The 27,951-nt window shown below is 52.2% G+C and overlaps 1 protein-coding gene across 1 annotated transcript; it reads left to right on the top strand.

Moving 5' to 3' along the window:
• The first annotated feature begins 5,905 nt into the window (after positions 1 to 5,905).
• On the top strand, positions 5,906 to 9,252 carry LOC136302587 (toll-like receptor 13). Its single transcript, XM_066206054.1, has one exon. The coding sequence runs from the start codon at positions 5,906 to 5,908 to the stop codon at positions 9,122 to 9,124; it is 3,219 nt and encodes a 1,072-aa protein (XP_066062151.1). The 3' UTR covers positions 9,125 to 9,252.
• Positions 9,253 to 27,951: the final 18,699 nt, after the last annotated feature.

Raw genomic sequence — 27,951 nt, 5'->3', positions numbered from 1 at the left:
TACAAGTTGTCATGTAGGACTCCATACAGCAGCTTTCCACTTTTGATGCATCCCTACAATATGGCAGTGTAGTAGTTTGAAGGCAAAACAAATGAGAGGCTCCAAGTCAGAGATACAATTTAATAGGAAAAAAAAGAAAGAAAGTAAAATAAAATAGATGCAATAATACAAAAGACCACTGACAGAGTCAGAATACAACCTGAGCGTAGTGAGGGAAGCAGTCCAGATGAGGTGGTCTTCCTGAAGCAGTGATCCTGTAGAAAGGTCTGGTAGCTCGGGTCCTCTGGGAATCCAGTGGGTAAGCGTCTCTCTGGTGTTCAGAGTCTCAGCTTATATCCAGGCTGGAATGCTTGGTTTCTCCCTCTGGGCGGAGCATCTCACAATGGGATGGTGAGTCATGTGATAAGGCCTGATGGGCCCATTAACAGGAGGTAGTCCAGGAGGGGGTTATCTGTGAGCTGTGTAGCAAAGGTGCTGATGGGCCCATTAACAGAAGATAAGCCAGAGTGGAGGAGGCAGGGAGAACTGCCTCACCTGGTTTCAACAGTTCATGAAAATGGTGATAGAATATACTTCAACCCAGGACAGGAAGGAACCATCAGTAAAGAGAGAGTGACGCTTTTAATTTTCTGGTAGCCGGGGCCTCCTTAGCATGTGCCACCTTCACCTCTTCCTCTGCTAATGATAATTGAAAGTTTTGCCTCTGGGCGAGTTTGTAATGACTTCCAAGATCCCTTCTTCAAAATACTACAGTGCCAGGAAAGCCTGTGTTTCCTTCCTGTGGGTCAATGGGGATATGGCTACTATTTTGTTAGCCACATCCACTGGAATCTGACAATGTTCATTTTGCTATTTTACTTCTAAAAACCGAATTTCCTGGGAAGGTCACTTAATGTTACTCTGTTTTATGGCATAACTAGACTTCAGGAGGATCAGGATTATCTTCTCCCCTTTCTCAAAAGCTTCATCTGCTGTGGTACCACTTTTCTGCCTTGGACTCCCATTCAACTGAAGTTCTAACATGCCCAGCATGGCAGCACTCCGTGATGGTGTGGCTTCATTCACTGTCAGCCCACTGTCAGTGTCCACTGTCCATGGGACTCAGGCAGGGGCCATGCAGGGCTATTGAAGGGTTAGTGAGTCTTGCTGAGCACGCCCAGTTGTCCAGATCATGGATCAGCTCATGAACGGGGTCCTGAAGTCCAGTGTCATGTTGCCAATAGGACACTGTTGTACCTGCTGTTCTTCAACCCTCAGCAGTCCCACAGCAGAAGGGTCCTCTGAAAGACAAAGCAAGGGATTCAGCTATCTGAATTTCTTCTGTCTCCACAGCAGCTCTCCCAAAGCCCAGTGATGTTGTTTTGGGTCCCTGAAATACCTCTTCTGAGGTGATCTATGCCAAGGATACACGGAGCCTCAAGGCAACTGACAATGGAGTTTTTCTGCCACTCATGCCCAGTCAGGAGCACTTCAGCTTCCAGTATAGTCCCTGTTGGGATCCCCCTGTCACCCCAGAAACAGAGATGGATTCTGCCCTTGCATGATGGCATCAGGGTACATTGTGCACCAGTGTGGCCTTGTGCTCCTGTGGCTCTGCTGTGCCAGGCCATGGATCCACACAGTCCAATAGACCCCACTGTCCTTCTCCCACACCTGGCTGGAGCCAGGGCCCGTCTGGCTCTGATCACGGTACTCGTTGCTCGCTTCTTGTCAATAGGAGCTGGAGGTCCTTTACAGAGGGTCAGAAGTAACATCAGCCCTTCAATTCTGCCTGAGGACTTGCCCAGTGGAAACGGAGCGGCATTTTTCCTTGAAGAGTTTTCTGCCTGGGAGACCCTTGTGAGACCTCTATGAGAGTGACCCTTGTGAAACCTCTGTGAGACCCTTGTGTCAGAGACCTCAGATGCCCTCCAGCTACCGCCCTGGACACACCACAGGGCATAAGCCCCAGGAAGGGAAGGTAGAAGTAGCAGTACTCAAGGACAATGGTGACTGTGATGGCAATGGCATCACAGAACCAGCTGAATGCCCTGAACTGCAGCACAATGAGCTTGTGCCCAGCAGGTGACTTGTAGGGCTAAACCACCTGACCAGGGTCAAAAAACTGCCTCTCTCCCAAAGATAAATCTCACAAAGCCAAACACAATCCAAATACTCCATAACCCTCAAAATACCCCCCATATTCCTCAAATACAGCTGGGCACAGGTGTTGGAGTATGAACCCCCCTGGGCCAAATCCACACAGGCCCAGGAGTGCCCAGAAATATGAGGACTGAATTAGAACCTTCAGAGAAACTAAAATACATAAATCCACACAGACACGAAGTAGAAATGCAAGTTTAGTTTTTAATAAATAGAGAATTTTAAGTGCCTGTATTAGCTAGTAAGAGAAGCCCTAAAGCCTAGTTTATAATTCAGTAAGATTGCCTTTTGCAAAGTTAGTTAAATTCTAGTCATAACAAAAATAATGAAGCCTTGCTGAAAATTCCTAGATGGAACAGATAGAATTATATATGTAGAATTTGTGTAAGAATTTGCATTTGCCTTCACATATCAATCTTAACTTAGGATTGGCCCAACAAGACTATAGAAAATTTGTGTAAGTACCTAATTGGCTAAAAATTTTGGCTAAAAATAGAATAAAAATGCACTACTTTGAGAACCCACACACAAGACGCATGAAAACACCAATGCCACTGTTGTTGCTACTGCTGCAACTGCTACTGATAAGATGGGACACGGACTACTGAGGCCTCTGCTGCTGCTGTGGCCACAGCTTCTGCTTGGGACTTAGAAACTTCATATTAGAAGGTTTCTGCATACTGCTACAGACTCTAGTAAATTTGCCTTCATAGGACTGATTTAATGATGCAATAAAGGACTTCTTTTGCAACTATCCAGCTTCTAGTTTTCAATGAGGGTGTGCAAACCTCTCGACACACAGGGGTCTCACCTGAACCTCACAATTATAAACCACCTGATGGGGGTCAAAGAACTGCCTCTGCATCCCAAAATACTCCCCAAATACCCATATACCCTCTCCAAACTGCACAAATACAGGTGGGTGTGGGAGGGTCTCACCTAGGTCTTGGAGTTTAGCAGGGTGATGTGGGTGATGCTGTACAGGGTCATGTACACAGAGAGCTGGATGGAACTCCCCAGTCTGATGTGGCCCCTGAGAGGACCAATGCTGTGGGTGCCCCATAAAGACTATCTTGTGTATTCCCACAAAGACCCCCAAACCTACCCCACAGACCCCCCCCCAAATGCTCTGTAGGGACACCTGACTGCCCCACAGTGACAGACAGCCACCTCCCCATACCCCCTCTGGTACCTGTGATGGAAAAGCACTTGCCCAGCAGGATGAGCATGACGAGGAAAATGAGGAAGCTGACAAGGGGGGAGGAGAGGAGCAGCTGGCATGGGGAGGACTGGGCACCCCCCTCCTTCAAACCCCCCACACAAGCGTCTATGCACCCTCATACCTCCTGTACTCCCCCAAGCCCCTCATCACCTCCCATGACTTTGAAGTGCTCCTGTCCATCCCCAAAACCCCTATACTTTGCTGTGAAAGCCCCCCCAAACCCACCCAGAACCCCCAGCTCCAGCAAATTTCAATATACCCCTTGGACTTTGACCCCTCCCAACCTCTGAAGACCCCCCAAATCCCAACATAACTTCCCCAGACCCCGATGCCCGCCAGCCCCCGCAGCTGCCCCCAGCCCCCACAAACCTGCCCATAGCCCCCAAGCTCCCCCTCCACGCTCCATGCTGGCAGCCACCATGAGCATCTTGTAGATGGTGTGAAGCAGCTGCCACCCCTAGACTAGGGCTGGGGGAATGAGTACAAGACATCTCAAAGCATCGCCTCCTGCCAGGCCCCCTCAAAGCTTAGATTTCCCCCCAGCAGCTCACTGATGTAGAAGGTGAGGATGATGATGAAGATGAGGAGGAAGGTGATGTCTGTCTCCAGGATGCCTGGGGAAGGTGGGGGGTGGGGTGAGAAGGGGTTCACCCCATGAGGTCCCCAGTATCCACCAGGGTCTATCCACAGAGGTCCCCTGCATTACAGCCCCACCATCAACCCCCATGTACCCCCAGCCCCTTCAGCTTCCTCAGACCTCAATAACCTCCAATATATCCCCCAATACTGATGCACCCCAATCCTTCCAACCCCCCCAAACCCCAAAAAAGCCCTCCAAACCCTTTTACATCCCCATCTCAATGCACCCAAATTGCTGCAGCCCCCCAGACCACAATACACGCCCAGACCCTGATGTACACCAATCCCTTCGGTCCCTCCAGACCCTGCAGAGCCCCATAACCCCCAATATACCCTCCGATCTCGCTGTGCGCCACTCCCCCTCCCACTGCCCTTCCAGCGCCCGCCTCCGCACCGAACCCATCAGCCGAGAAGTGCCCCGTCGGGAAGGAATCCCCCTCGGTCAGCGCCATCTCGTACTCCAGCTCCAGCCCATCGCCCTGGGGCCGTCGGGGGCCTCCCAGAGGGCAGGTGGGGGGTACTCTCCCCGCTTTTGCTGAGGGCTACGCACCACCAGCGCTCATGCACGGAGCGGGAGCTGCGGCCGCTGCACAGCACAGTCCTTGCAGGCGCCCCCCCACCCCCCCATAATTCCCCCATCCCCCGATGCACCCCGGTCCCTGCAGCTCTCCCAAATGCCCTGAGCCCCCAGACCCAAACACACCCCCGATCCTGACGCCCCGTCACTCTCCAGCTCCCACGCTCCCCACAGGGCCCGCCCCGAGCCCTGGCCCCGCCCCCAGACCCTGACGCCACAGGGACCACGATCCCATAGGCCACGCCCCTGACGCGGGCCGCATCCATTCCCAAGCCAGGCCACGCCCCCCGCGTCCCGTCGGGGCCGCGGCTCTGTCCCGTTACAGCCCAGCACAGCCCCGTGCTGGCACCCAGTACAGTCCAGTTTAACTCAGTACAACCCTGCAGAGCCCAGTATAGACTAATATAGTCCACTATAGCCCAGTATAAAAGAGTATAACCCATTACAGCCCAGTATTTCCCACAAAGGAACCAAAACCAGGTGTTTCAGTCTGAGGAAGGGGAAGAGGAACAAAGAGCAGCACGTGGCAGGAGGGGGGTGGTGTGGATAGGAGGGATGGGGTGGGGAGCAGAGGCTTGGGTGTCCCAGGGACCCCCCAGACTCCGGGGGGCTGCACTGGGGGGATGACCCAGCTATGTGCCCTCGTACCCCTGCCAGCCCCCCGAAGACCCTGAAATCTGTCCAGGCAGGGGCGTCCCCCACCCACGTCACAGGGAGGTGGGTGGGGCAGTGGTGACAAAAAGCGATACCCCAAACTTCCCTTTTCTAACCCCAAAATCACCCAAAGCGGAGGCAGTGGCATGGTTGGAACTTGATGGGGAGCGGGGGGTTCCCAAAATCCCTGGGGACTGGGGGGCGAGGGGTCCTTGGGGGCTGTGGATGTTCTTTGGTGCTGAAGGAGATCCCTGGGCCCTGATGGGGATCCCTGGAGTGTGTGTGTGGGTCCCTGGGATGTGGATGAGGAGTCCTTGGACCCTGAGTGGGGATCCTGTTGTTCTGGTGGGGGTCTCTGGGGTGTGGATGAGGGGTCCCTGAGCCCTGAGTGGGGGCCCTGGGGTTCTGATGATCTCTGAGGTGTGGATGAGGGAGTGGGGTCTTTGCGATAGTAGTGGTGTCCCTGGGTTGCGAGGGGATCCCCTAGGGTGGTGGGGGGAATCCCTGAGCCCCAAGTGTGGTCCCTGGGCCTCGAGGGGGATCTGTGGTACCAAGGACATGCCTCATCCCACTCTCTCCCCACTGCATCCAGGATCTCCCCAGGGTGTGTCAGGATGTGCACCCCACTGCTGGTGACGCTGGTGACGCTGGTGACGCTGGTGACACTGCTGATGGTGCCTTCAGGGGTCTCTCCCTATGGCTTCCGCAACTGCATCCAGGCACCATGGGACCCTGGGCTGTTCCGCTGCATCCAGCGCTTCCTGAGCACCGTGGGGGCTGCAGTGGACGACCTCCCCTCCAATGCCACATCCCTCAACCTCTCTGTCAACGTCTTGCGCCAGGTGCCCCCTGGTGCCTTTGCCCACCTGCCACGGCTCTACACCCTTGATCTGACCCACAACCAACTGCAACACCTGGCCCCAAGGGCTTTCTGGGGGTTGTCAGCACTGGCCCACCTAGACCTGGCCCACAACAACATGTCAGTGCTGGCCACAGATGTGTTCACTGGGCTTGGCAACCTGAGCACACTGCAGCTGGACCACAACCCACTACAGGAGGTGGCCCCCAGGGCTTTCTGGCCACTGGCCACACTCAGCACGCTCTCACTGCGGGGTGGCCGGCTCAGCGCACTGGAGCCCGTCGCCATGGCTGTGCAGAATCTGACACGTCTGGACCTGCTCGACCTGTGTGGCAACATGCTGTCAACATTGGGCCCAGGGCTGCCACCCACGCTGAGGGTCCTGCGCCTCTGCAACAACTCCCTGGGAGCTCTTTCAGGGGCCAACTCTGGGGTGATGCCCCCAGGGCTGCATGTGCTTGACCTGTCCTACAACAACATCTCAGACCCTGTGCCGCTTGCTCGCCTGTGTCTGCACAACCTGACACACCTGCACCTGGCTGGGAACTCACTGGACGTGGTGCAGCTGCTGCTCGTGGCTGGAGTCTCCCCGCGCCATGTGGATGTGTCAGGGCTACAGATGGGCACAAGGGACTTGACATACCTGTGCAAGCAGCTGACAGGATTACCGCTGCAGAGGCTGCGGCTGCAGCGCTTGCAGTTTAAAAAAATGCCCCGAGGGGCTCTGACTCATTGTCCGGTGCTGGGTGCCCTGGACGTGTCTGGCAACTGGCTGCGGCATTTGGGCTGCATATGGCGGCTGCTGAACCAGAAGCAGCAGGCAGCACTGGGTGAGCTGGTGGCTGAGCATAATTTGCTGCAGTGGCTGCCATCATGCCGCGGGACCCCAGTTCTGCACCAGCTGCACAATATGTCCCTGCGCTTCAACCGCACCCTAGTGGCTGGTGCGGGTGCCTTTGACAATGCACCAGCACTGCGGCAGCTGCGGCTGGATGTGAACGGGCTGGCACGGCTGGACCGCGCAGCGCTGCGTGGACTCCGCAACCTGCAACACCTGCGCCTTGACAACAACCTGCTCACCGACCTCCTGCCCGGCTCCTTTGCCGACCTGCACCAGCTGGAAGACCTCAACCTGCGCAACAACCGTGTGGCCGTGCTCTTCCCTGGTGCCTTCAAGGGGCTTGACCGCCTGCAGATCCTTGACCTGGGTGGGAACAACCTGCGGCATTTGGCAGCCAGGGCATTCCAGGGCCTCTCACAGCTTTGCCGGCTTTACCTGGACCGCAATAGGCTGCTGGAGGTGAGAGCAGCCACATTCCGGCCGGTGCAGGTAACACTGGGTATACTGGACCTGCGCGCCAATGCACTGCGCTACCTGAGCCGACACCTGTGGCAGCAGCCGCCTTTCCGCTACCTACATAACCTCTACGACCTGAAGCTACAGGCGCAGCAGCCATACGGGATGAGTGTGGTCCCGCAACGCTTCTTCCAGGGCCTCAGTGCCTTGCGCTCGCTCTACCTGTCACAGAACTCGCTCTTGGCCATCCCCGCTGACGCCTTTGATGACCTGGCACAGAACTCGCTCTTGGCCATCCCCGCTGACGCCTTTGATGACCTGGCACAGCTGAAGTACCTGACCCTGGCTGACAGCAATGGCGGGATGGGCCAACTGCCCAATGGCATCTTCAAGAACCTGAGCCAACTGCACAGCCTGAACCTGGAGAGTGCAGGACTGCGCAGTCTTGGCCCTGAGGTCTTCGGGAACCTGACGCAACTGAAGGAGCTGCGCCTGGCCAAGAATGAGCTGCGTGCACTGGATGTGACTCTGGCCACACACCTCCCCGCCCTGCACTACCTGGACCTGCGCAAGTGCCCACTGAGTTGCAGCTGTGCCAATGCCTGGCTGCCTGCCTGGCTGGTGTGTGGGCCCGTGCAGGTGGTCTACCTGTATAACTACACCTGTGGTGAGATGGGTGGGACCTCCACATACCTGCACTGCTTTGACACATGTGTGTGCTACCTGGACATGGGGCGGTACCTGTTTGCAGGGACAGCACCGGCTGTGCTGCTGCTGCTGCTGCTGCCACTACTGCACCACCGCGGGTACTGGCGGTTGCACTACCAACTGTTCCTGCTGCGTGCGTGGGCACGTGGGCGCTGGCGGCGGGAGCAGCGGCGCTACACCTACGATACCTTTGTGTCCTACAACTCCGGGAATGAGCAGTGGGTGCTGGAGGAGCTGGTGCCTGAGCTAGAGCGTGGAGCCCTGCGGCTCTGCCTGCACCACCGTGACTTTTGCCCCGGCCGCACCATAGTGGACAACATCGTGGATGCTGTGTACAACAGCCGGCACACAGTGTGTGTTGTGAGCCGTGGATACCTGCGCAGCGAGTGGTGCTCACTGGAGATCCAGATGGCCAGCTATCGCCTCTTTGATGAGCTGCGTGATGTCCTTGTCCTCATCTTCCTCGAGGACATCCCTGAGGCCGAGCTCTCGGCCTTCCACCGCATGCGCCGTGTGCTGCTGCGGCGCACACACCTGCGCTGGCCCCCTGAGCCCCCTGCACGGCCCCTCTTCTGGGCAAAGCTCAGGTGTGCCCTGAGTGGGGGGGAGGAGGAGGAGGAGGAGGACAGGGACAGAGGGGGCAGGGAGGAAGGGTGCCCTGGCACAACTGAGACCCCTGGGCAAGTTCTCCCTCATGAAAACAACCCTCTGCCCCCAAATCACTGTTTTTTATCTGGGGAAGGTGCCCTGTGGAGTGGGGATGATGACAGCAAGGAGGAAGAGGAGAAGGAGGAGAGGAAGACGGGGGGCAGGGAGGGAGGCTTCCCTGACAGCACTGGGACCCCTGTGGAGATTACCCCTCAGAAAAGCAAATTTCTACCCCAAAATCACCGGCTTTTCTCTTGGGAATGTGCTCTGCACAGTGGGGATGAAGGTAACAAGAAGGAGGAGGAGGAGGAAGAGAAAGAAGAGGAGAAGGCAGGGGAGGGGGAGAAAGGTTTTGGGGATCGAGAGCAGTTGCTCTAGAGCAATCTCACCCTGGTGTAATGGGGATCCCCAGGGACATTCCCAATCAAAAAAAAAGTGGTTTTATCCCAAAATCTCTAGTTATGGTCTCAGAAATGTGCAATTGGGATGATGGTAATGAGGAAAAGGGGAAGGAGGAGGAGGAAAAGAGGAGGGCAAATGGACCTCAATGTTCAGATGCAGCAAATGCTTCATCACTCAGTTCCTTTTCCTGGCACGTGGGAGCTGCAGCTCTTGCACATCTGGCTCTTCCTGGGCACATGCTGCTGTAGCTCAATTGGCTGCTTCTGCCCATAGCGGCACCCCCACGGCTGGGGAATTCCAGCGGCATAAAGAGGCACCCATCAATCCATCTCACCACGCACCCTCCTGTCCCCCAACTCAGCAGCTCCCGAGCCCCGGGCACGTCCCTGCCTTGCTCCCCCCTGATCCTAACCAGCAGCAGGATGCACCTGGCTTGACTGGCGAGCCGGAGTGTGCTGCAGTTGACCAGGCCGGCCGGCGCCGCGGGCTCATGACCGCGATCACGGGGCCGTGGCAGCTGCCCAGGGAACTCCTTCCGTAAGCGCATCAGCTGCTGCCCCGGAGCAGGATGTGGCTCTGCCTGCTCTGTCTTGAGAGACTGAAGCTCTGCTCTCAACCCTGTGGCACTCGAGGTTGTCCCTCCCGGGCCAGTCCCCAGACAGCCAGACGCCGGCAGTGACAGGCAAGGAACAGCCTTCCCTTACCTCCGGCCAGTGGGTGCATGACGCTGTCGAGGGCCAGCAGTGAGCGACTGATGCTGGTCCCTCCCACAGCCCCTCTCCCCAGTCCTTGGTGACCTAGACTCACTCCAAGACCGCTGGGTCAGTCAGGCTCACCTTGGCCACACGCAGATTCCCAGCAAAGCCAATAGTGGGGTCGGTCATGCTGCTTCACTTGGATCTGTGAGAACAGAGATGGCTGAAGCTACGGCTCCAAATGCCCCTGGGGAGACTAGTTGGAGCAGGTGGCTGCAGTGGGACTAGGGCTCCGTGTTGCCCATGGAATGGGTCAAGTGAATCACACTGGAAGATGGGGCAGGAGTAGGAGAGGAACCTGGCGTGCTGTGAGCATGAGCCAAACACCCGGAGATGAGACAAGGAGCAAAGCAGGGAAAGGATCTGGGAAGAAGGGACAGAGTTATGGAAAAAAATCAGCAACTCCCATGTTTAGTGGTAGAGAATGATACAGCTGGTTGGGTTTCCAAGGGCCCTGGATTACTCCCCTGCCAGTAGCAATGGGTGAGGCATCAGGTTCAGGCTGAAGTGATAGCCAGAGCCTCCATCTGCCCAGGCAGCTGTGACAGCCCTGCAAATTCAGGGAAGTACGTGGCTGGAATTGAAATCCACTGGCAAGTTTGCACCAAAAAACTGGGGAGCACTTTGACAGAGTCTTGGGGTGTGTGATTCCCGGCTCAGTGCTGAGTGAGACAGCCCTGGGATGTTGATCTTAGCAACTTCCTAGCTTCATTTCCAGCACTGGTTGGACCAATACCACAGCCAGCAGCACTCACTTGGAGAGTGCCTTGGGAGTGGGAGGAGGTGGCGTGGGCCTTGGCGTGATGCTGTGCTGGTTTTTATTGCCCTTAACCAACATCTCCAGGATCTGCTCTGGTGACGTGGGCTGGGAGAGAATGGGCACAGAGATCAGCACCCCAGACTTGGGACCCAGACACCCCAACACAGCCCCAGGCACTTGGGCTGAGGCATCCTGCAGCTCTGCAGGCCCTGTGACAACTTGGGGTCATATCTGCTGCCAGCCAGGAGCTGTGCAGGTGGCACCCTGGGATCTTTACACCCCTTGTGTCCCCAGGACAGGAGAGAGAGGAGTGGAGGGGGAGAGGAGGGAAGGGAGGCTTCCTGCAGCAGCCCCTGTGCCAGGGGTCACTCCCAGGCTTGGCTGGGATGAGGCAAAGCTCATCTCCCTCCCTGCTCCCCTTTAGGGCAATTCTTCTCCCTGTTTTGTCCTCTTCAATGCTGCAGAGACAAAAGGAGTTGCCAAACCAGCACTGCTATGATGCGGAGGTCACCCTTGAACCTTCCCCTGAACAAGCTGACAGCCCCATTCCCACATCGCTTCCTATGAGGTGTTTCTGCTTCCAGAGCTTCTCATTCCTCTTGTTTGCATCCATCTTCCAACACCCCTTTGAAGCCTCCCCACCAGTATGGCCATCCAAGTTTCAGCCAGAACAGAGTCGCTAAAATAGAAATTTTTTTTTTTTTTTTTTTGCAGTAGCTGAGGGGTGTTGCTGTGGTTATTTCTAGGAGGTTATTCAATAACATCTTATTTGCCAGGGGTAAAGGAAAAGGACTCTCTCCCTCACTTCTGAGAGGAAGGGATTCCTTTTGTGAGGAGAAAGCATGGCAGGTGAAACAGTCAGTATTGTCACAGACTTTCTATGCAGATTCTTTGTCTTATACCTTTTGTCATTAATCTTGTTTCTGTTACTGTTTGTTTTCTTATTTCATTGCTGTTTCCAGTAAATTTTTTTTTTGTGTCAAACTGTGATCTTTGCCTTTTGTGCTTCCAGCTGGAGGGAGCAGGGAAGCAAGAGCCAATGTGGTTTCAGTATAATCATTCAAGTATGGAATACCATTCTTAAAACATGACAGCCTTAATTGCTGCCCAGTGTGAGGCACAAAGTGCTGAGATAACAACAGACCTGTCTAGAGCTGATTGAAAACACATGTGATCTAAGCCTTTGTTGTATTATGTGCAGAGCCACTGGTCACAATGTTGCTTGGTCTGTTCATGTGGGCGTGGTACCTAATCCTGTATGTATTCCCATATGTTCTTTTTCAGAGCAGGGAGAGGGATCAGGATTTCTTTGTTGCTGTGCCGTGGGATATCAGTTTATGACATGGTAACATCAAGGGAAGTGAGGGTCATTTGGGATGTGTCTTCAGTGCTTGTCTCCTGCCCTTGCCTCAGGTGTTATCTCTGGGTGTCCATTAGTAATTGTGCCCAGCCTGTGGGGGGAACAGGGGAGGATGGTTTTCCCCAGCCTTTCACCTCCTTTTCCTCCTTCAGGCCTGTTATAAGAACTTTTGAGAATTTTGAATTCCCTTTGGATGTTAAGGAAAGTATGTTCTTGTTGCTGTGTCGGCCAGGTCTCCTCAGTGTGGTCCACATCATGTTTAAAATTACAAAAGGAATTTTCAAAAAGGCCATTCAGAGATCTTCTGTGAGGCAGGATAGTCGGGGATCATATGAAATATGGGAGGACACAGGTCAGTGTTTGGAGGATTTCTCTGCTCCAATGGTTTGGAAGTTTACCCCTGAACAACTACAGAACCCTGTTAAAGTGATAAAAGAGATGAAAGAAAAATGCTGTAGTGAGTCTAGAGAGGCACAAAGTTATGCATTGTGCTGGGCCCTGGATACTTTTTACCAGGCACTGTTCCTCACTAGAAGCACCCTCAGGGGGAGGAGGAGGAAAGGAGAGCAACAGGCACTGTGGGCACTCCAATTGCAGCTGAACCACAGGAACAACATGTGCCGGGAGCAGTTGCCCCCCTATACAGAAGAAATCCAAGACCAAATCAGTTTGGTCAGTGAGGGAGGGAGAGGAAGCAGGGTCCTCACAACAGGAGGAAGATCCAGATGAGGTCCAGTGTTGTGGTCTGGTCTGGCTGTGAAGGTGCCACGACCTTCTTCACTAGAGGAGTCTTTAAAAAGACACCTATCTATGGAGGCACAGGGACTCTCAGGTGCAGTGATCAGCTCTTTTGTGCACTCTCAGGTGCAGAGTGATTAGCTCTTTTTGTGAGGCTGCCTGAGCAGCAGAGCCGTGTTGGCCAGCTGTAAGAGATGGTCCGAAGATCCCTCATCTGCCTCACGACCATTGTCAAGCACAGACTGAAACCCCTAAAAGGGACTTGAAAATCTCAACACAGGAGTTCTGGCCTGGCTGAGGTGGGATGTTGGCCAAGTGCTGCCTGCAGGTGTGTTCGATGGAAAAACCCAGCACCCATATCGGAACATCAGAATCTGAGCAGAAACAATGGGCAAGTCACGGTGGACTGTGCCTGTTGACTTGTACTGGTTGACACTGTACCTGCTGACGACCGACTTGTTCTGAGTTCTCTAAATGAACACACTGCAATGATTTCCCCCACCTGTTTGGCCAACTGCCTGTCGCTTCGGAGAGGACTATAAAAACCCTGGAGACCCCCGCTCACTTTTGAGATCTCCCCACTGGAGAAGATCGCGTCTATAGGCATCTTCAAAAGCCTCGAGGACTCGACCCTCCATGCTGGTAGCTATAATCCCCTTCCCCTCTTTTCTGTCTTTCTTACTATTCTCTTTTCTCTCCCCACTATCGCATTTGTTGGCACTAAATAAAGGTGCATTTGTGATTAAGTAAACTGAGTTTGTCCCCCGCTGTGTCTTTTGTGCTCTGAGATCCCTAAAACGAACCATCACGAACCCCGCTTGTGTGAGCGGATCATGACAGCCACCCTGGGCGACGCAGGAGTAAAAGCAGTGAGACAGGCTTTCCAATCGCTAGGAGAGCTGCTTTATTCCATGAGGTCCAAAGAGGAAACAGCCGGCTGGGTGCAGGGGAGAGAGACTATATAGGGTAGCCAGGGGCAGGGTTTCACAACCTGGCCAATAGGGAAAGGAATTGGGAAAAGGGACCAATCAGGGAAAGTATCCAAACCTGACCAACCAGGGAAGGGGAAAACCAGGAACAAGGGAAATAACCAACAGAGTATAAAACATTAACATAGAACTGCAAGGGCTCATGGGTTGAAGCACTTTTGCTCACCCTAAACTGCAAGAAAATCTCTCAAAGGGAAGGCACAGCAAACTGAGTCTAGGGGCTGCACATTCTCCAAAGCAGTTGATTATTCTGTTTGGGTGGTTCTGGGAGCACCACAGCTCAGGGCACACAATCCATGTGGCAGAAGTTTGCATGGACTGCATCATAGTTGTATGTGAGTGCTGACAGTTGGGTCAAAGAGGAATTTTCAAGTATCAGGCAGCAGCAGCAGAGCCTGTGGGAAAGCAAATCAAATAATTTCCCCGTACATTGATCTGGGAAGCTGTGAGGAACTAATTCAAACAATCTAGCACCTGCTGTTTTTCCAGCTTGTTTACTTGCAAAGATGGTTATGAAGAGGTGTTGTTTCCAATTACTCAGTAATGGTGAGAGGTGTTTGTTTGAGGACCAATCATGTCCTGCTCTCTTGGAACAGTCTATAAAAAGATACAATCTCTAATAAATGGGGCTCACACCTTCTGAGAAGACTTGAGAGTTGTGTGTCGTTATTCAGCCATCCCTAATACAATAGTGATAGTTGTATACCGTCATTGGAAGTGATGTCAATGAAAGAAGGAAAGCAAACAGTTCTTCAGGTGACTACCCAGCTTTGGCAATACAAAGATCATAATTTCTTCTCCCTACCGACCTATGCATTGGCTGTGGAAAGAATGTCCAACACTGCAGACACATTTGGATGACTCAAGAAAACTAGACAGGAAATGTCCCATGGCCTGCCAGTATGGACCAGAGTCTCTGCTATTGGGAGCAGCCAAAGTCCCGCTCAGGAGAGGGGAGACATACTATGAAGTAACCTGTGGTTTTAACTGTGTGACCGTGGAGAGGACATGAGGAAGTGGGATTGAAAACCCACATCTTCCCCAGCAGCACAGGTGAGTTGAGAGGAAGAACACCACCACAGAAAACTTGTCAAGGATAAATCTGCTCCAGTTTCCAGTGGGCAAGTTCTCAGACAGAATAGAAGGGCTGATGTTATTTCTGATCCTCTTGAAAGGATCTCCAAGTCATATTTACAAGAAGTGAGCAACTAAAAGGGCCCTGGCTCCAGCCAGGTGGAGGAAAGGGACCATTTGATCTATTAGAGAATGTGGATCCGATGGCTGGTACAGCAGAACCACAAGAGTGTGAGACTTTATTTGACACCAGCACGTGATGTACCCTGATGCCATCAATATCTGTAGGGGTAGAATCCATATCTATTTCTGGAATGACAGGGGAACCCCAACAGCTGACTGTGTTGGAAACTGAAGTGATCCTGACTGGGAATGAAGGGCAAAAACACCTCATTGTGACTGTCCTAGTGGCCCCATGTACCCTTTGCAGAGGTTACCTCAGGAGAGGATTTTGAAGGGATACATCAGAAAACAGAAAGCAGCCCTGTGAAGTCCTATGTGATGAGCTGCAGCAGTTACCAAGGGACAAGGTGTATAAAGTCAGGTTGCAGAGCTGAAAGCTGTCCAGCTAGTTTTGGATATTGCTGAATGGGAGAAACGGCCACTGACTTGTGCATAGCAGCAAATGCTCTGTGGAGGTGGCTGGACAATGGAAAAAGACCAATTGGCAGCACAGAGGGAAACCCATCTGGGTTATTGAATTGTGGCAAGATACTGCTGCCTGGGTAGAGAAGTTGGCTGTAAAAGTCCATCCTGTGGATGCTCATGTACCCAAGAAGGCTAGTGAAAAGCATCACAACAATGGACAGGGGATGGGGCTGCCAGGATTAAAGTGTGTCAGGTGGGTGTGGACTTGCCACTCAATGGTGAGGTATTTCTGGCTCAGTGGGCCCCTTAGGCATCTAAGGTCATCAGGGAAGAGATGTAGCACACAGATGCATCATGACTGAGGGGTGGACTTAATCATGGACCCTATATCCTGGGTAATCCATGACTGTGAAACGTGCTGACATCAAGCAGGGCCAAGCGGATAAAGCCCCGTGGTGTGGGGGACAGTGGTTGAAATATAAATCTGGAGAAGCCTGGCAGATCAATTACATCACACTGCTACAACCTCTCCAAGGCAAGAGTTACATGCTGACAGTGGTAGAAGGCATGACTGGATGGCTGGAGACCCATCCCCATGCATTACGCCACTGCCTGGAACACCATGTTGACCCTTGAAAAACAAGCCCTGTGGCAATGTGGCAGCACTGAAAGAATTGACTCAAAAAATAGGACTTATTTCAAAAACAGCCTCATGCACATCTGGGCCAGGGAGCACAGCATTGAGTGGGTGTACCACATTCCCTGTCATGCACCAACCCTGGGAAAGCTGAATGGTACAATGGACTCTTAGAAACCACCTTGAAAGCAATGGGTGGTGGGACCTTCAAACATTAGGATCTCCACTTAGCAAATGCCGCCTGATCAGTTAACACCTACCAGGCTCTACCAATTGAGCTTGTTATGCCTAATCATTTGCTCTGGCCCTGCCCAAAAAAAGTCCACATACTGGAGAAGGGGATAAAGTTCCTGTGGTGCATATGAGAAATGGGTTAGGGAAAACTGTTTGCCTCAGTCCTATCTTAGGCAGAGGGAAACCCGTCCATGGAATCCGTGGGAAAGACCCTATCTTTGCTCAAGGATCTTGGTGCATTATGTGGGTAATGCAGGAGGATTTCACTTTGAGTGAGAATAGTCAGTGATGTTGAATTGTATAACACTGGGTGCTGAATTACACTGCCACTCTGTGCCATAAGTCCCATAGCCAATGAGGATGGATGGCTCCAGATACACCAGTCATAAGCTCCTGATGCTGCAACCAGCCAACAGCACTGCAGCCCTCCTGCCCTGGGAGACATCTAGGATGAACAAAATCAGAGCCATGGACTCAGTGAACTCAGCAGACAGCTTGGAGGCCCAGCCACTCACAATGGCAATGATACCTGTGCTTGTGTATATTTATATCTATATATGTATATATATATCTATATGTATTTGGTTGGAAGGTGTAGGATCTGGGCATGAGTAAGTGGTATAGAAAGAGGAGTAGATACTGTCCTGGCTTTGGATAGGGCTTTAAAGTTTTCTATACTGATATAGGGAACTTATAACTAAATTTAAACAGATTATAATCTGCTGTGTAATCAAGTGTGTTAAAAACAGATAGTCCTTTGCCATACAAAAGCAGGACGTTGTCCATTTGTTTAAGACTGACAAGCAGAAACCAGTGCTCAAAACCTGGAAATAACTTTTGTTATTTGTAGTTTAGACTATTTAGACAACATCGATTTGTAGTTTAGACTACGCCCAGGAGCGTTGGAGGACAAGAGACAAAGAAGGCCTGTGCAAAGACCAGGTTCATCCAAGCAGACACCTGAAGGCCAGCTGCCAGATATCTGCTGGGAACTTAATACAGCAGGAAGGAGGCAGTCCAGGAAGGTTTTGGAGTGTATGGAGGACAACTTTTTGTTGCAGCTGGTGAGTGAGCCCCACCAGGGGAGGGCCTATGTTCGACCTGTTGTTTGCAAATAGAGAAGGGCTGGTGGGAGATGTGGTGATTGGAGGCTCCTTGGGACACAGTGATGATGAAATTATAGAGTTCTCGATATTTGGTGAAATCAGGAAGAACATCAAGAAGACTTTTACACTGGACTTCCAATCAGCAGACTTTGGCCTATTTACGAGACTTATTCAGGGAGTTGCTAGGGAAGCAGCCCTTAAAAACAAAGGAGTCCAGGGAAGGTGGGCATGCTTCAAAGCAGAGATCTTGAGGGCAGAGGAACAGGCTTTCCCTGTGTGCCAAAAGATGAGCTGACGAGGCAAACGTCCAGCCTGGATGGGCAAGGAGGTTTTGAAGGAACTTAGGAATAAAAAGAGGATGTATCATCTTTGGAAGGAGGGTCAGGTCAAGGAGTATTTAAGGGGATTGCTAGGGCATGTAGGAAAAGTGTTTGGGAGTCCAACGCTCAATTCAAACTTAATTTGGCAATTTTGTACAGGATATTAAAAAAATGTTTTTCAAATATATTTACTGCAATAGGAAGGCCAACCTTTGTTCTGTACTGGATGTGGGAGGGAACTTAGTATCCAGGAGGAGGTAGTCAGAGAACTGCTGAGCTGCTTGGATGTTCATAGATCTATGGGCCCAGGTGGGATCCACCCCAGGGTGATGAGGGAGCGGGCAGATGAGCTTGTGAAGCCGCTCTCCATCATTTACCAACAGTCCTGGCCCACTGGTGAGATTCCAGATGACTGGAAGCTGGCCAATGTGACACTCATTCACAAGAAGGGTGGGAAGGAGGATCCTGGTAATTATAGGCCAGTTATCCTGACCTCAGTACCTGGTAAAGGTCATGGAGCAGTTTATATTGTGTCATGGCCAGGGTATCAGAGCCAGCCAGCATGGGTTTAGGAGGGGTAGGTCATGTTTGACCAATTTTTATGTCTCCTTTTATGGCCAGGTGACCTGTGTGGTGGATGTGGGAAAGGCTGTGGATGTTGTCTGTTGGGACTTCAGCAAGGCCTTAGGCACTGTCTCCCACAGCACGCTCCTGGAAAAGCTGGCAGCCCACGGCTTGAACAGGAGCACTCTTTGCTGAGTTAACAACTGGCTGCATGGCCGGGCCCAGAGAGTGGTGGGAAAGGGTGCTGCATGCAGCTGGCAGCCAGTCACCAGGGGTGTTCCTCAGGGGTCTGTGATGGGGCCAGCTCTGTTCAACATTTGTATTGACGACATGGATGGGGCTATTGAATCTCGTATTAGTAAATTTTTAGATGACACTAAGCTGGGAACATTTGTCGATCTGTTGGCAGGTAGGAGCGCTCTGCAGAGAGACCTGGAAGAGTTGGATGGCTGGGCAGAATGCAACAAGGTGAAGTTTATTAAGTCCAAGTGCTGAGTCCTGCATTTTGGCCACAATAACCCCGGCAGTGCTCTAGGCTGGGGACGGTGTGGCTGGGCAGTGCCCAGGCAGAAAGGGCCCTGGGGGTTCTGGTTGACAGCCAACTGAACATGAGGCAGCAGTGTGCCCAGGTGGCCAAGAAGGCCAATGGCACCTGGCCTGGATCAGGAATGGTGTGGCCAGCAGGAGCAGGGAGGTCATTCTTCTCCTGTACTCGGCACTGGTGAGGCCACACCTCGAGTGCTGTGTCCAGTTCTGAGCCCTCAGTTAAGAATAACCTTGAGATGCTTAAATGTGTCCAGAGGAGGCAACAAGGCTGGTGAGGGGCTTGGAAGATAACTCCTGTGAGGAACGACTGAGGGAGATGGGGTTGTTTAGCCTGGAGAAAAGGAGACTCAGAGGTGACCTTATCACTCTCTACAACTCCCTGAAATGTGTTTGTAGTCAGGTGGGGCTTGGTCTCTTTCTCCAGGCAGCCACTGACAGAATGAGAGGACAGAGTCTTAAGGCTGCACAAAGGGAAATATAGGTTGGAAATTAGGAAAAAGATTTTTACGGAAAGGGTGATAAAGTTCTGGAATGATCTGACTGGAGAGGTGGTGGCGTCACCATCTCTGGATGTGTTTAAAAAAGACTGGATGTGGCACTAGGTGCCATGGCTTAGGTGAGGTGTTGGGACATGGGTTGAACTCAATGATCTTGGAGGTCTCTTCCAATCTAGTCATTTTGTCATTCTGTAATTCTGTAAAGGTTTCCAGGTCAAACGGGCTAAGTCAATGAAGCTACTGCTATGATAAGAGTTTTATTTTGAGTTGGATGTTTTATTAAATGGTTTTCCAAGTTCCTTGATTTTCTATATTTTGCCAGTAGAGCTGTGTGTTGCTTTGACCTCTTAGCTCAGTTGGTTAAAGTATGGTGCTAATATCACCGAGGTTTAGGGTTCCATCCCTCTATGGGCCATTAACTTCAGAATTGGACTTATGATCCTTGACTGTTCCTTGCAAATAAGAATATTCTGTGCATCTGTTCATCCTGAGACTATCTGGTTGGCATTTCTCCTTGTGCACCAAACACGAGTAAAAGAACCTTCGGGTACCCCCATTATTTCAGTGTTCTGGGGTGTTACAGCCCCGCAGGCTCATTATGGCCTCTTGTTTGCATGAGGCCCTGCTGTGTCACACTGGCCCTCAGTGCCATGAGGATCGGGAGTGTCACACAGCTTTGTGCCATTTGTCCTTGCTGCCCCTCCCATCCCACTGCCCCACAGCCAGCCCCGAGCCACCCGGGAGGGACAGGCCCTGCTGTGCCAGGCCTGGGCTCAGGGCTTGGCCTTTCTGCTCCCTCCAACCAGCCCAGGCCTTGCTCAGCATTGCAGTTCCCTGCTCACAGCCTGCGGCTCCCTGCAATCCTGGCCTCAAGGATCTGCTCTCAGCAGTCCCTGGGGAGCCTTTGGCACTCCCTGCCCTCAGTGGGGCCCAGGGATGCTCCAAGGGACTTGGAGTTTTGCTTCTGCCTCCTTGAGCAGCTTCTTCAACCCTCTCTCCATGCCTAAGCGTCCTGGACTCAGCCCCAAATCCAGTGTGGGGCTCATGAAAATACAAAATACCTTCACGAGCTCTTTCTTTCTCTTCAGTTCTCTTCATGTCTCCAATGTAAGACATAAAATACAAATTTCTAAACGCAGTTAAAGATTTCTACTGTAAGGTGCCTTCTCTCAGTTAAAATACTAGTGACCTTGTTATCTTGTACCTATTGAAAGGTCTCTTTTGTTAAATACCTTTTACCCCATACCTGCCTTCTCTCGTTAAAGGCTACTTATCGCATTATCTCGTACCTATTGAAAGGTCTGCTTTGTTAAATACTGTTTACCCCATACCCATTGTTATTGTAATGCTTTCCCTGTTAAATGCTATTTACCTCAAAGTCTCTTCCTTTAGAACTGTATTCTTCCCCGTCGAGTACCTGTTTCTGCCCTGCCGGCTCCCGCCCTGCTGGCTGCCGCACGGCAACCGGTGACTCCACCCGGTATGTAAATGAAGAAGACTTCCACGGACCTCAGCGCCTAGAAGGAGCGGAAAAAACCCCTAAAAACAACGAGCCAACATGAAACCAAGGGCTAAGACAACCCACTCTGGGTCGGAAGAACCATAGAGAACCTGACAGCAAGCAGAGCCGGATTCTGCCTCGTCACCATAACTTGAACAGCACTCGACCAGACAGGGATCTCTACACCACGAGTTATGAGCGTCTTTCCTGGGGTTTCTGCCCAAGGAACTTTCGCGAGGTTGGAAAGCCTGGCTCTGCCCTGCGGCAATGGTGAATAGCTTGTTCCCTGCGTTATTCCTCGGGAGCAGTGGCGGTGGGCGCAACCCCTCGAGCCCCCCCAAACCCATAGCTGATCTTAGTAAAGGCATTGAGAAGGAGCTGGTCTCCTTGCCCGTTCTTATCATTTAAGGCTCGTGCAGCTGCTTGGAGTCAGTTTGGAGTTCTGTTAAGGAGGAAGATTTCCAAGTGTGGTTTTTTTTTTCTTTTTTTTTAACCAAGAGCACATTTTTTATATATCAGTTCATTGAAGAAGTGACAGAAGCATTCCCCAAGTGATCTTAATTCGGAATGTCTCCTTAGGAGGTCTGGGCATGGTGAAGAATGAGCCCCTTGCAGGCTGACCTTGTTTGGACAACCTGCTCCTCACCCCAACCTCACCATATCTAACCTCACCCACCAAGGACTGACATCACAAAACATAGGAAAAATTACGTTAAAAATAAAATATAATTATTTTTAAATTATAATTATATTTTCCAGATTTATAATGTTATTATTGTTCTTTACATACCTAATTTTAGATTTATATTGAAAAAGGTATACATGTTTAGCAACTAAAAACAATATTGGTCATTTGTTCTAAGTAACACAATTCCCTTCATTAATTCATTGACCTCTATTGGCTATTGATTTGTGCCTTCTTATGCTAATTAGTCCTGTTTTTAGTCCTTTTGTAATCGTATTCATCATTTTCTCAGAGAGGGTAAAAGGGGCTACTTTGGGGTCCACGGAGACGTTTCTGGGACACATTTGGGGATGTTTTGGAGCTGGGGAAGGAATTTCTAGAGAACTTAAGGGTCTGGAGGACACTTGGGGGAGCCGCGTGGGCCCTTGGCGGGGCACTAAAGGATTCTGTCGGATAATTCGGGGTCCGGGCGGGCACTTGGGGGGCCCTGAGGGGACTCTCTGTGGCGCGGGGGATGATGGGAGTTGTAGGCGCGGGTAGAACACAGTGTAACGGGGCCGCAGAGCATCACGGGAGTTCGAGGCGCAGCTCCAATGGCTGTCGGTAGGGCGCAGGGCATGGCGGGAGATGGAGTCACGGCTGGAATAGGGCTCTGGGTGCGCCGCAGAGCATGCTGGGAGCTGTAGTCCCGGAAGTGGCTCGAACGGGGCGTTTGGGGTCCGGGAAGGCGCTTGGGGGACACTTTTGTGTCCGAACCGTGACTTGAGGTCCTCGTGGGGAACGTGTACGGTTCGGGAGCACTTGGGGGGAGCTTGGGGAGCTGTAACCGGCCTCTTGAGGCCACGGGGCATGGCAGGAATTTTAGGCGCAGAACCGTGTTATGAGGGGCTCCGAGGCCAGGGGGGATGATTGGAGATGAGTTCCCTGAAGTCGCTCCAAGGGGAATCGGTGGGGTTGGAGCATTCAGGGGATCCAGGGATGCTTTTGGTGGGGGGGGGGGGTGCTAAATGGATGCTGAGGGAACAGTTAGGGATCCTGGAGCGTCTGGGTGACAATTGTTCACTTCAACGTGTTTATTTGCTCGTGAAACATACGTATTGTATTTAAAACTTAATATTCCATAGGCGTAGGTTCCATAGGCATAGATCTCAATAGGTCTAAGTTCAAAAGCAAATGTTCCATGTAACAGAATGATGTTCTCTACTGTTAAAAGCAAAATTAACCAAAACAAACAAGAAAAGAGAGTGTTAACAATTGATGAGAAAGGAACAGGAAAGGTTGTTTGCCACTGTAAACTTTGACTCTGAGTCTACATTTCAAACAACAAAGGTGACCCACCTGAAGGAGGATTTCTTCTCAGGAGAAATGTCTTTCTAGAAGTTTTCTTTGTTGCAAGGAGCTGCCTCTGTGCCAGGAGCCCCGCCCAGCTCAGCAGCACAGACACAGCACAAGGGCTTTAATGACTCTCCCGTGGATTTGGTGTTTACATTCAACTCTGTCCCTGAGAGAGTGTTCAAAAAACTTCTCAAGAACTCAAAGTCAAATTGAAGTACTGAAGTTTCTTGAAGTTTTAATGGGACCCACAGAGAGACCAAATGGAGAAAGTGTCCCCAGGTTCCATCACTGCAGGCAGTGATGACAGGTGGGGACAAACAAGGCAAAGGTGTCTCTGATGCTGAGCAAACCTGCATGTGTTTCAGGAATGTCAAGGGCCAAGGCCCGAGCCCCAGCCCCTGCCAAGGCACATCCTGTCCCTCCCTCAGTGCTCAGGGCTCTTCCCGGCCCACTGGGATGTGGGGATGTGCAATGCCAAGGGCAGCACCATGGGGTGGCCCCTGCCAGGCTGCTGAGCAGGGACAAGGAGGCAATGAGGCCCCAGGCCTGCAAGGGTCACTTGTCTCCTCCTCATGGCTCAGGCCCAGGCCCAGCAGCCATGGCCAAAGTGCTGCAGGAGTTGGCTTTGTCAGGGCCTTGCAGCTGCTGCCCATCCCTGTGCCCTGTGCAGCCCAGGCTGTCCTACGGTGTCTGTGCCCTGCGCCTCTGTCCCTGCAGGCTGTCGTCATCCCCCGGCTGCCCCACCTGGCTGGGCCCTTCCTTTGCTGACAGCTCTGCGTCCTGCCTGCCTCTGCCTGGCCACACAGAACCTTGGGCTTGAATCCAGGAGGGTTTATTCAACTTTTCCTGTGCCTGTGATGTTTTAGCACAGGGAAAAGTCATGGAGGGCCTGGTTTCCCAGCAAGGATGGTTATAAGACACGGAGAAGACATCTAGCTCGAGAGTGCAGTGATAGAAAAAACAAGGAGTGAATCTGGGAACTTGGTTTGAGTTTTATGATAATGGCTAAATTGTAATTCACATGTAGCAACTGTAATTAAGAAACACTCTTTTAGAATCACATGTCCATGTAAGATTATGAGTTACCCCACTTTAGACCTCGAGGCTGCATAACTGATGCCCTCTTAATTGCAAATTAGTGTTAAGGAGTTTTATTCTGATATTTATGTAAATTGGGTTACAGAGGGGCCTCACAGTACCAAGGACTCTACTGTGACACCTTGGGACCTCATGGAACCAAAATCCTTTTTGACACAGCAGAGCCACATGGAACCAATGGCCCATTGTGATTTTGCAGATCCAAGGAGACCATGGTCACACTCTGGAACCTCATGGAATCAAAAGTACATTGTGACAGAGAAAGGCTTCATGGAACCAAGAGTCCATTGTGACACAGCAGGGCCTTGTTGGAACAATGGAACAATTGCTGATAGTGCGGAAACTCATGGAACCAAGGGGCCGCTGTGTCATTGTGCAGCTCCATGGAACCAAGGAAACCATTTAGGCACTGCAAGGCCTCATGGAAGCAAGGGACCATTGTGACACTATGGGGCCCCACGGAAACCAGGGGACAATGGGACACAGCGGGGCCCGATGGAACCAAGGATCCAATATGACACCACCATTGCTACACTGTGAGGCCCCATGGATCCAAGAGAACAGGGAACAGGTCTCGTTGACTTGGCCTGACTAAATTGACCTTGGCATGTTGGGGGTCCCTTCTCATGTGCCCCTGAAACACTGGGGCTCTGTGCTTTCCTTCCTATGGGAATGTACTGCCCTTCTCATGCAGGTGCTTATGGCTGAAATAAAGATTCTGCCCCTAAAATTCCATATATCCAAGGTACAGAATCCAAGATATTTTTTCCATTGTTCCCAGATGAAAGCTGCCAGGACAGAGAGCCCTGGCTGGCCGTGGCCTCTGGTGGCTGCCGTTCATCAGCCCCTGAAACGCTGGGGCTCTGTGCTTTCCTTCCAGTGGAGACTATGGTGACACTCCAGGGCCTCATGGATCACAGGGGCCATTGTGACACCTCAGGGTCTCATGGAACCAATGGTATCATTGTGGCACTGCTGGGCCCCATGGGACCCAGGGGCCACTGTGAAGCAGCAGGGCTTTGTGGAACCAAGAGGCCGTTGTTGCATTACAGGGCCTGGTGGAACCAAAGGTGAACCATTGTGATCCTGCAGGGCACTGTGGATCCATGGAGACCATTGTGACACTGCAAGGCCACATGGAATCATGGAGACCATGGTGACACTGCAGGACCCCACAGAACCAACTGTGACCCTGCTGGGCCTCATGGCAGCAAGGGGCCAATGTGACACCTCAGAGGCAAGGGGAACATTGTGACACTACAGGGCCTCATGGAACCAAGAGAACATGGAACAGATCTGGCTGGTTTGGCATCCCAAGGGCCACCTGACAGGTCCAGCTGATTTTGTAATGTTGAGGGCTGCCTCTCATCAGTGCCTCTGGAGTACTGTGCCTCAGTGCTTTCCTTCCTATGGAAAAGAACCATCTGTCTTTCCAGGTGGTCATGGGCAAAATTAATACTCCCCCTGAAAAATTCCCTATATGCAAGGGTTCTCTGAGAAAAAAGCTGGCAGGACAGAGAGCCCTGGCTGGCCTTGGCCTCTGGTGGTCACCTCTCATCTCAAGGAGGTTCTGAGGAAAGTATTTGAACAGGTTTGACTACTGGAGCATCACTGAGTCTCTCATCCTCCAGCACTAGGGCTGATCTGGAGCCTGATCTCCCTCTCCGCCCCTCAGCAGCTGCTGAGCCTTTCAAGGGGGCCAGGGCTGTGGGGTGAGTGCACCCAGTGCTGGAGCAGCCCAGAGCAGGCACTGCCATGTGGTTTAACCAGATTTGGCTGGGCTGGGTTGAGGGCAGGGGAGGTGGGAAGAGTTGGGCAGAAGCTGGGCTAGACTGGGAAGTGTCCAGGAGATAAAACCCACCCATGTCAGCTGAGCTGTGTGACTTTGCAGGGCCAGAACACGTTCCAGCAGGTGTGTGGAGCTGTGCCAGTCCCCTGGCAGGGATCTCACACAGGCAGGTGCAGCACTGAGGAGGTTGGTCTGTGGCCTTGGTGGCATGGCCAGTGTGAGAAGGTGCCCCAGGGCTTTGACCATCCCTCCAGCCTCTTCCATCAGCCACTGACACACCTGGGCACTCACCCCAGTTTATTGGTCTATTTGTTCTGTGGTTATCTCCTTCCTCCTGCTGATTTCAGCACTGGTGTAGGGGCAGCATCAGCCCTGCCCAGGCTCCCTCCTCACTCAGCCCTTGGAAGTCCCCAGGGCAGGGCTCTCTGTGAACCCTGGAATGGGATGTGGGTGTTGGAACTGGACACTGAGGTCTGCTGTGGACACTCTGGTGGCGAACATTTGCCCACCCAAAACACACCCTGTGCTGTGCTGTGTCTGCTGAGGGGGATGTGGGGCCTGTGCTGGGCAGGGGCCTGTGCTGCCTCAGGGACAAATGACAGGGATGAGCCACAACACAACGACCAGGAGGTGGAAGTGAGGACAAGCTATATGGGAGGAATTCAGAGATCTGACCTGAGCGTGTGTTCATGCGTTTAGGAAAGCCAAAGCTCAGCTGGAGCTGATGGAGGCCTCAGGCAACATCCAGAGCAAGGTTAATTCTGCTGCTGTATTTGCAGGAAATGGCTGCAAAAGGAACATGTCAACCTGCTGCTAAATGAGAGCAGGAGGGGCAAATCTAGGATCATGGAATGGCCTGGGTTGGACTCCTAAAGATCATCCAGTTCCAATCTCCTGCCATGGGCAGGGACACCTTCCACTGGACCAGATGGCTCCATGCAACCTGGCCTTGAACACGGCCAGTGGTGGGGAGTCTGCAGCCTCTCTGGGTAACCTGTGCCAGGGCCTCACCACCCTCACTGGGAAGAATTTCTTCCCAATATCCTATCTAAACCTGCCCTCCTTCCCCTCATGGCCATTCCCTGTTGTCCTGTCACTCTGAAGGCCATTCCCTCTTTTCCTGTCACTTTGTTCAAAGTCCCTCTCCAGCTCTCTCAAAGCCCCTTTAGGTGCTGGAATGGACTCCAATGTCTCCCTGGAGCCTTCTCACACCCAGGCTGAACAGCTCCAGCTCTCTCAGCCTGGCTCCAGAGCAGTTCCAGCCTTGCAAATGTCCATTGTGACACTGCAGGGCTTCCTGTAACCAAGGGTGCATTGTCACACTGTGGAACCAAGGAGACCCTTATGACACTGGGGTCCCCATGGAAACAAGGGGCCACTGTGACACTTTGGGGCCTCAAGGAACCATAAGTGTCCTTTGCGATACTGCGGAACCAAGGGGCCATTGTGACACTCTGGGGCCCCATCGAAGCAATGGGACATTGTGACACTTCAGGCCCTCATGGAACCAAGGAGAGCAGTGTGGCACTACAAGGGCTCATGGAATAAAGGAACCCTTGTGACACAGGGGAGGCCAAGGAAACCAAGTGGTTCATTGTGACATTGAGGGGCCTCCGAGAACCAAGGGGCCATTATGACACTTTCGGGTGTTATGAAAGCAAAGGGGATCCTTGTGGCACTGTGGGGTCTTGTGTAACCAAGGGCCTGTGTGGCACAGCAGGGCCTCATGGAACCAAGGCCATTTCAAAACTGCTGAGCCATGTAGACCATTGGGACACTGTGGGGCCTGATTGAACTGATGAGAATATGGTGACCCAGTGAGACTTTATGGCAACAAGGATCCATTGTGACACTTTAGGGTCTCCTTTAACCCGGAGTCCAATTGTGACACTGCAGAGCCAAGGAGATCATTGTGATCCTACAAGGTCTCATGGAACCAAGTGGCCATTGTGTCACTTTGGGGCCCCATTGGACCAAGGCCACCGTTGTGACACTGTAGGGCATCATGGAACCAAAGGGCCCTTGTGACACTGCAGGGCCCCATGTGTAAGAGACAGTCCAAAGATCCCTCATCTGCCTCACGACCATCGTCAAGGACAGAGACTGAAACCTCTAAAAGGGACTTTAAAATCTCAGCACAGGAGTTCTGGCCTGGCTGAGGTGGGATGTTGACCAAGTGCTGCCTGCCGGTGTGTTTGATGGAAAAACCGCAGCACGCATTTCTATC

Source organism: Chamaea fasciata, unplaced genomic scaffold (assembly GCF_029207755.1).
Source record: "Chamaea fasciata isolate MVZ Bird 193981 ecotype frontalis unplaced genomic scaffold, bChaFas1.0.hap1 SCAF_29, whole genome shotgun sequence".
In the NCBI taxonomy this organism is placed as follows: Eukaryota; Metazoa; Chordata; class Aves; order Passeriformes; family Sylviidae; genus Chamaea; species Chamaea fasciata.
The sequence above is the reverse complement of the archived record's forward strand: the minus strand, read 5'-3'. Positions and strand labels throughout refer to the sequence as shown.

Bases quoted from the DNA above. Each gene is read 5' to 3' on its own strand.
- LOC136302587 (XM_066206054.1), top strand. From the start codon at position 5,906: ATGGTGCCTTCAGGGGTCTCTCCCTATGGCTTCCGCAACTGCATCCAG.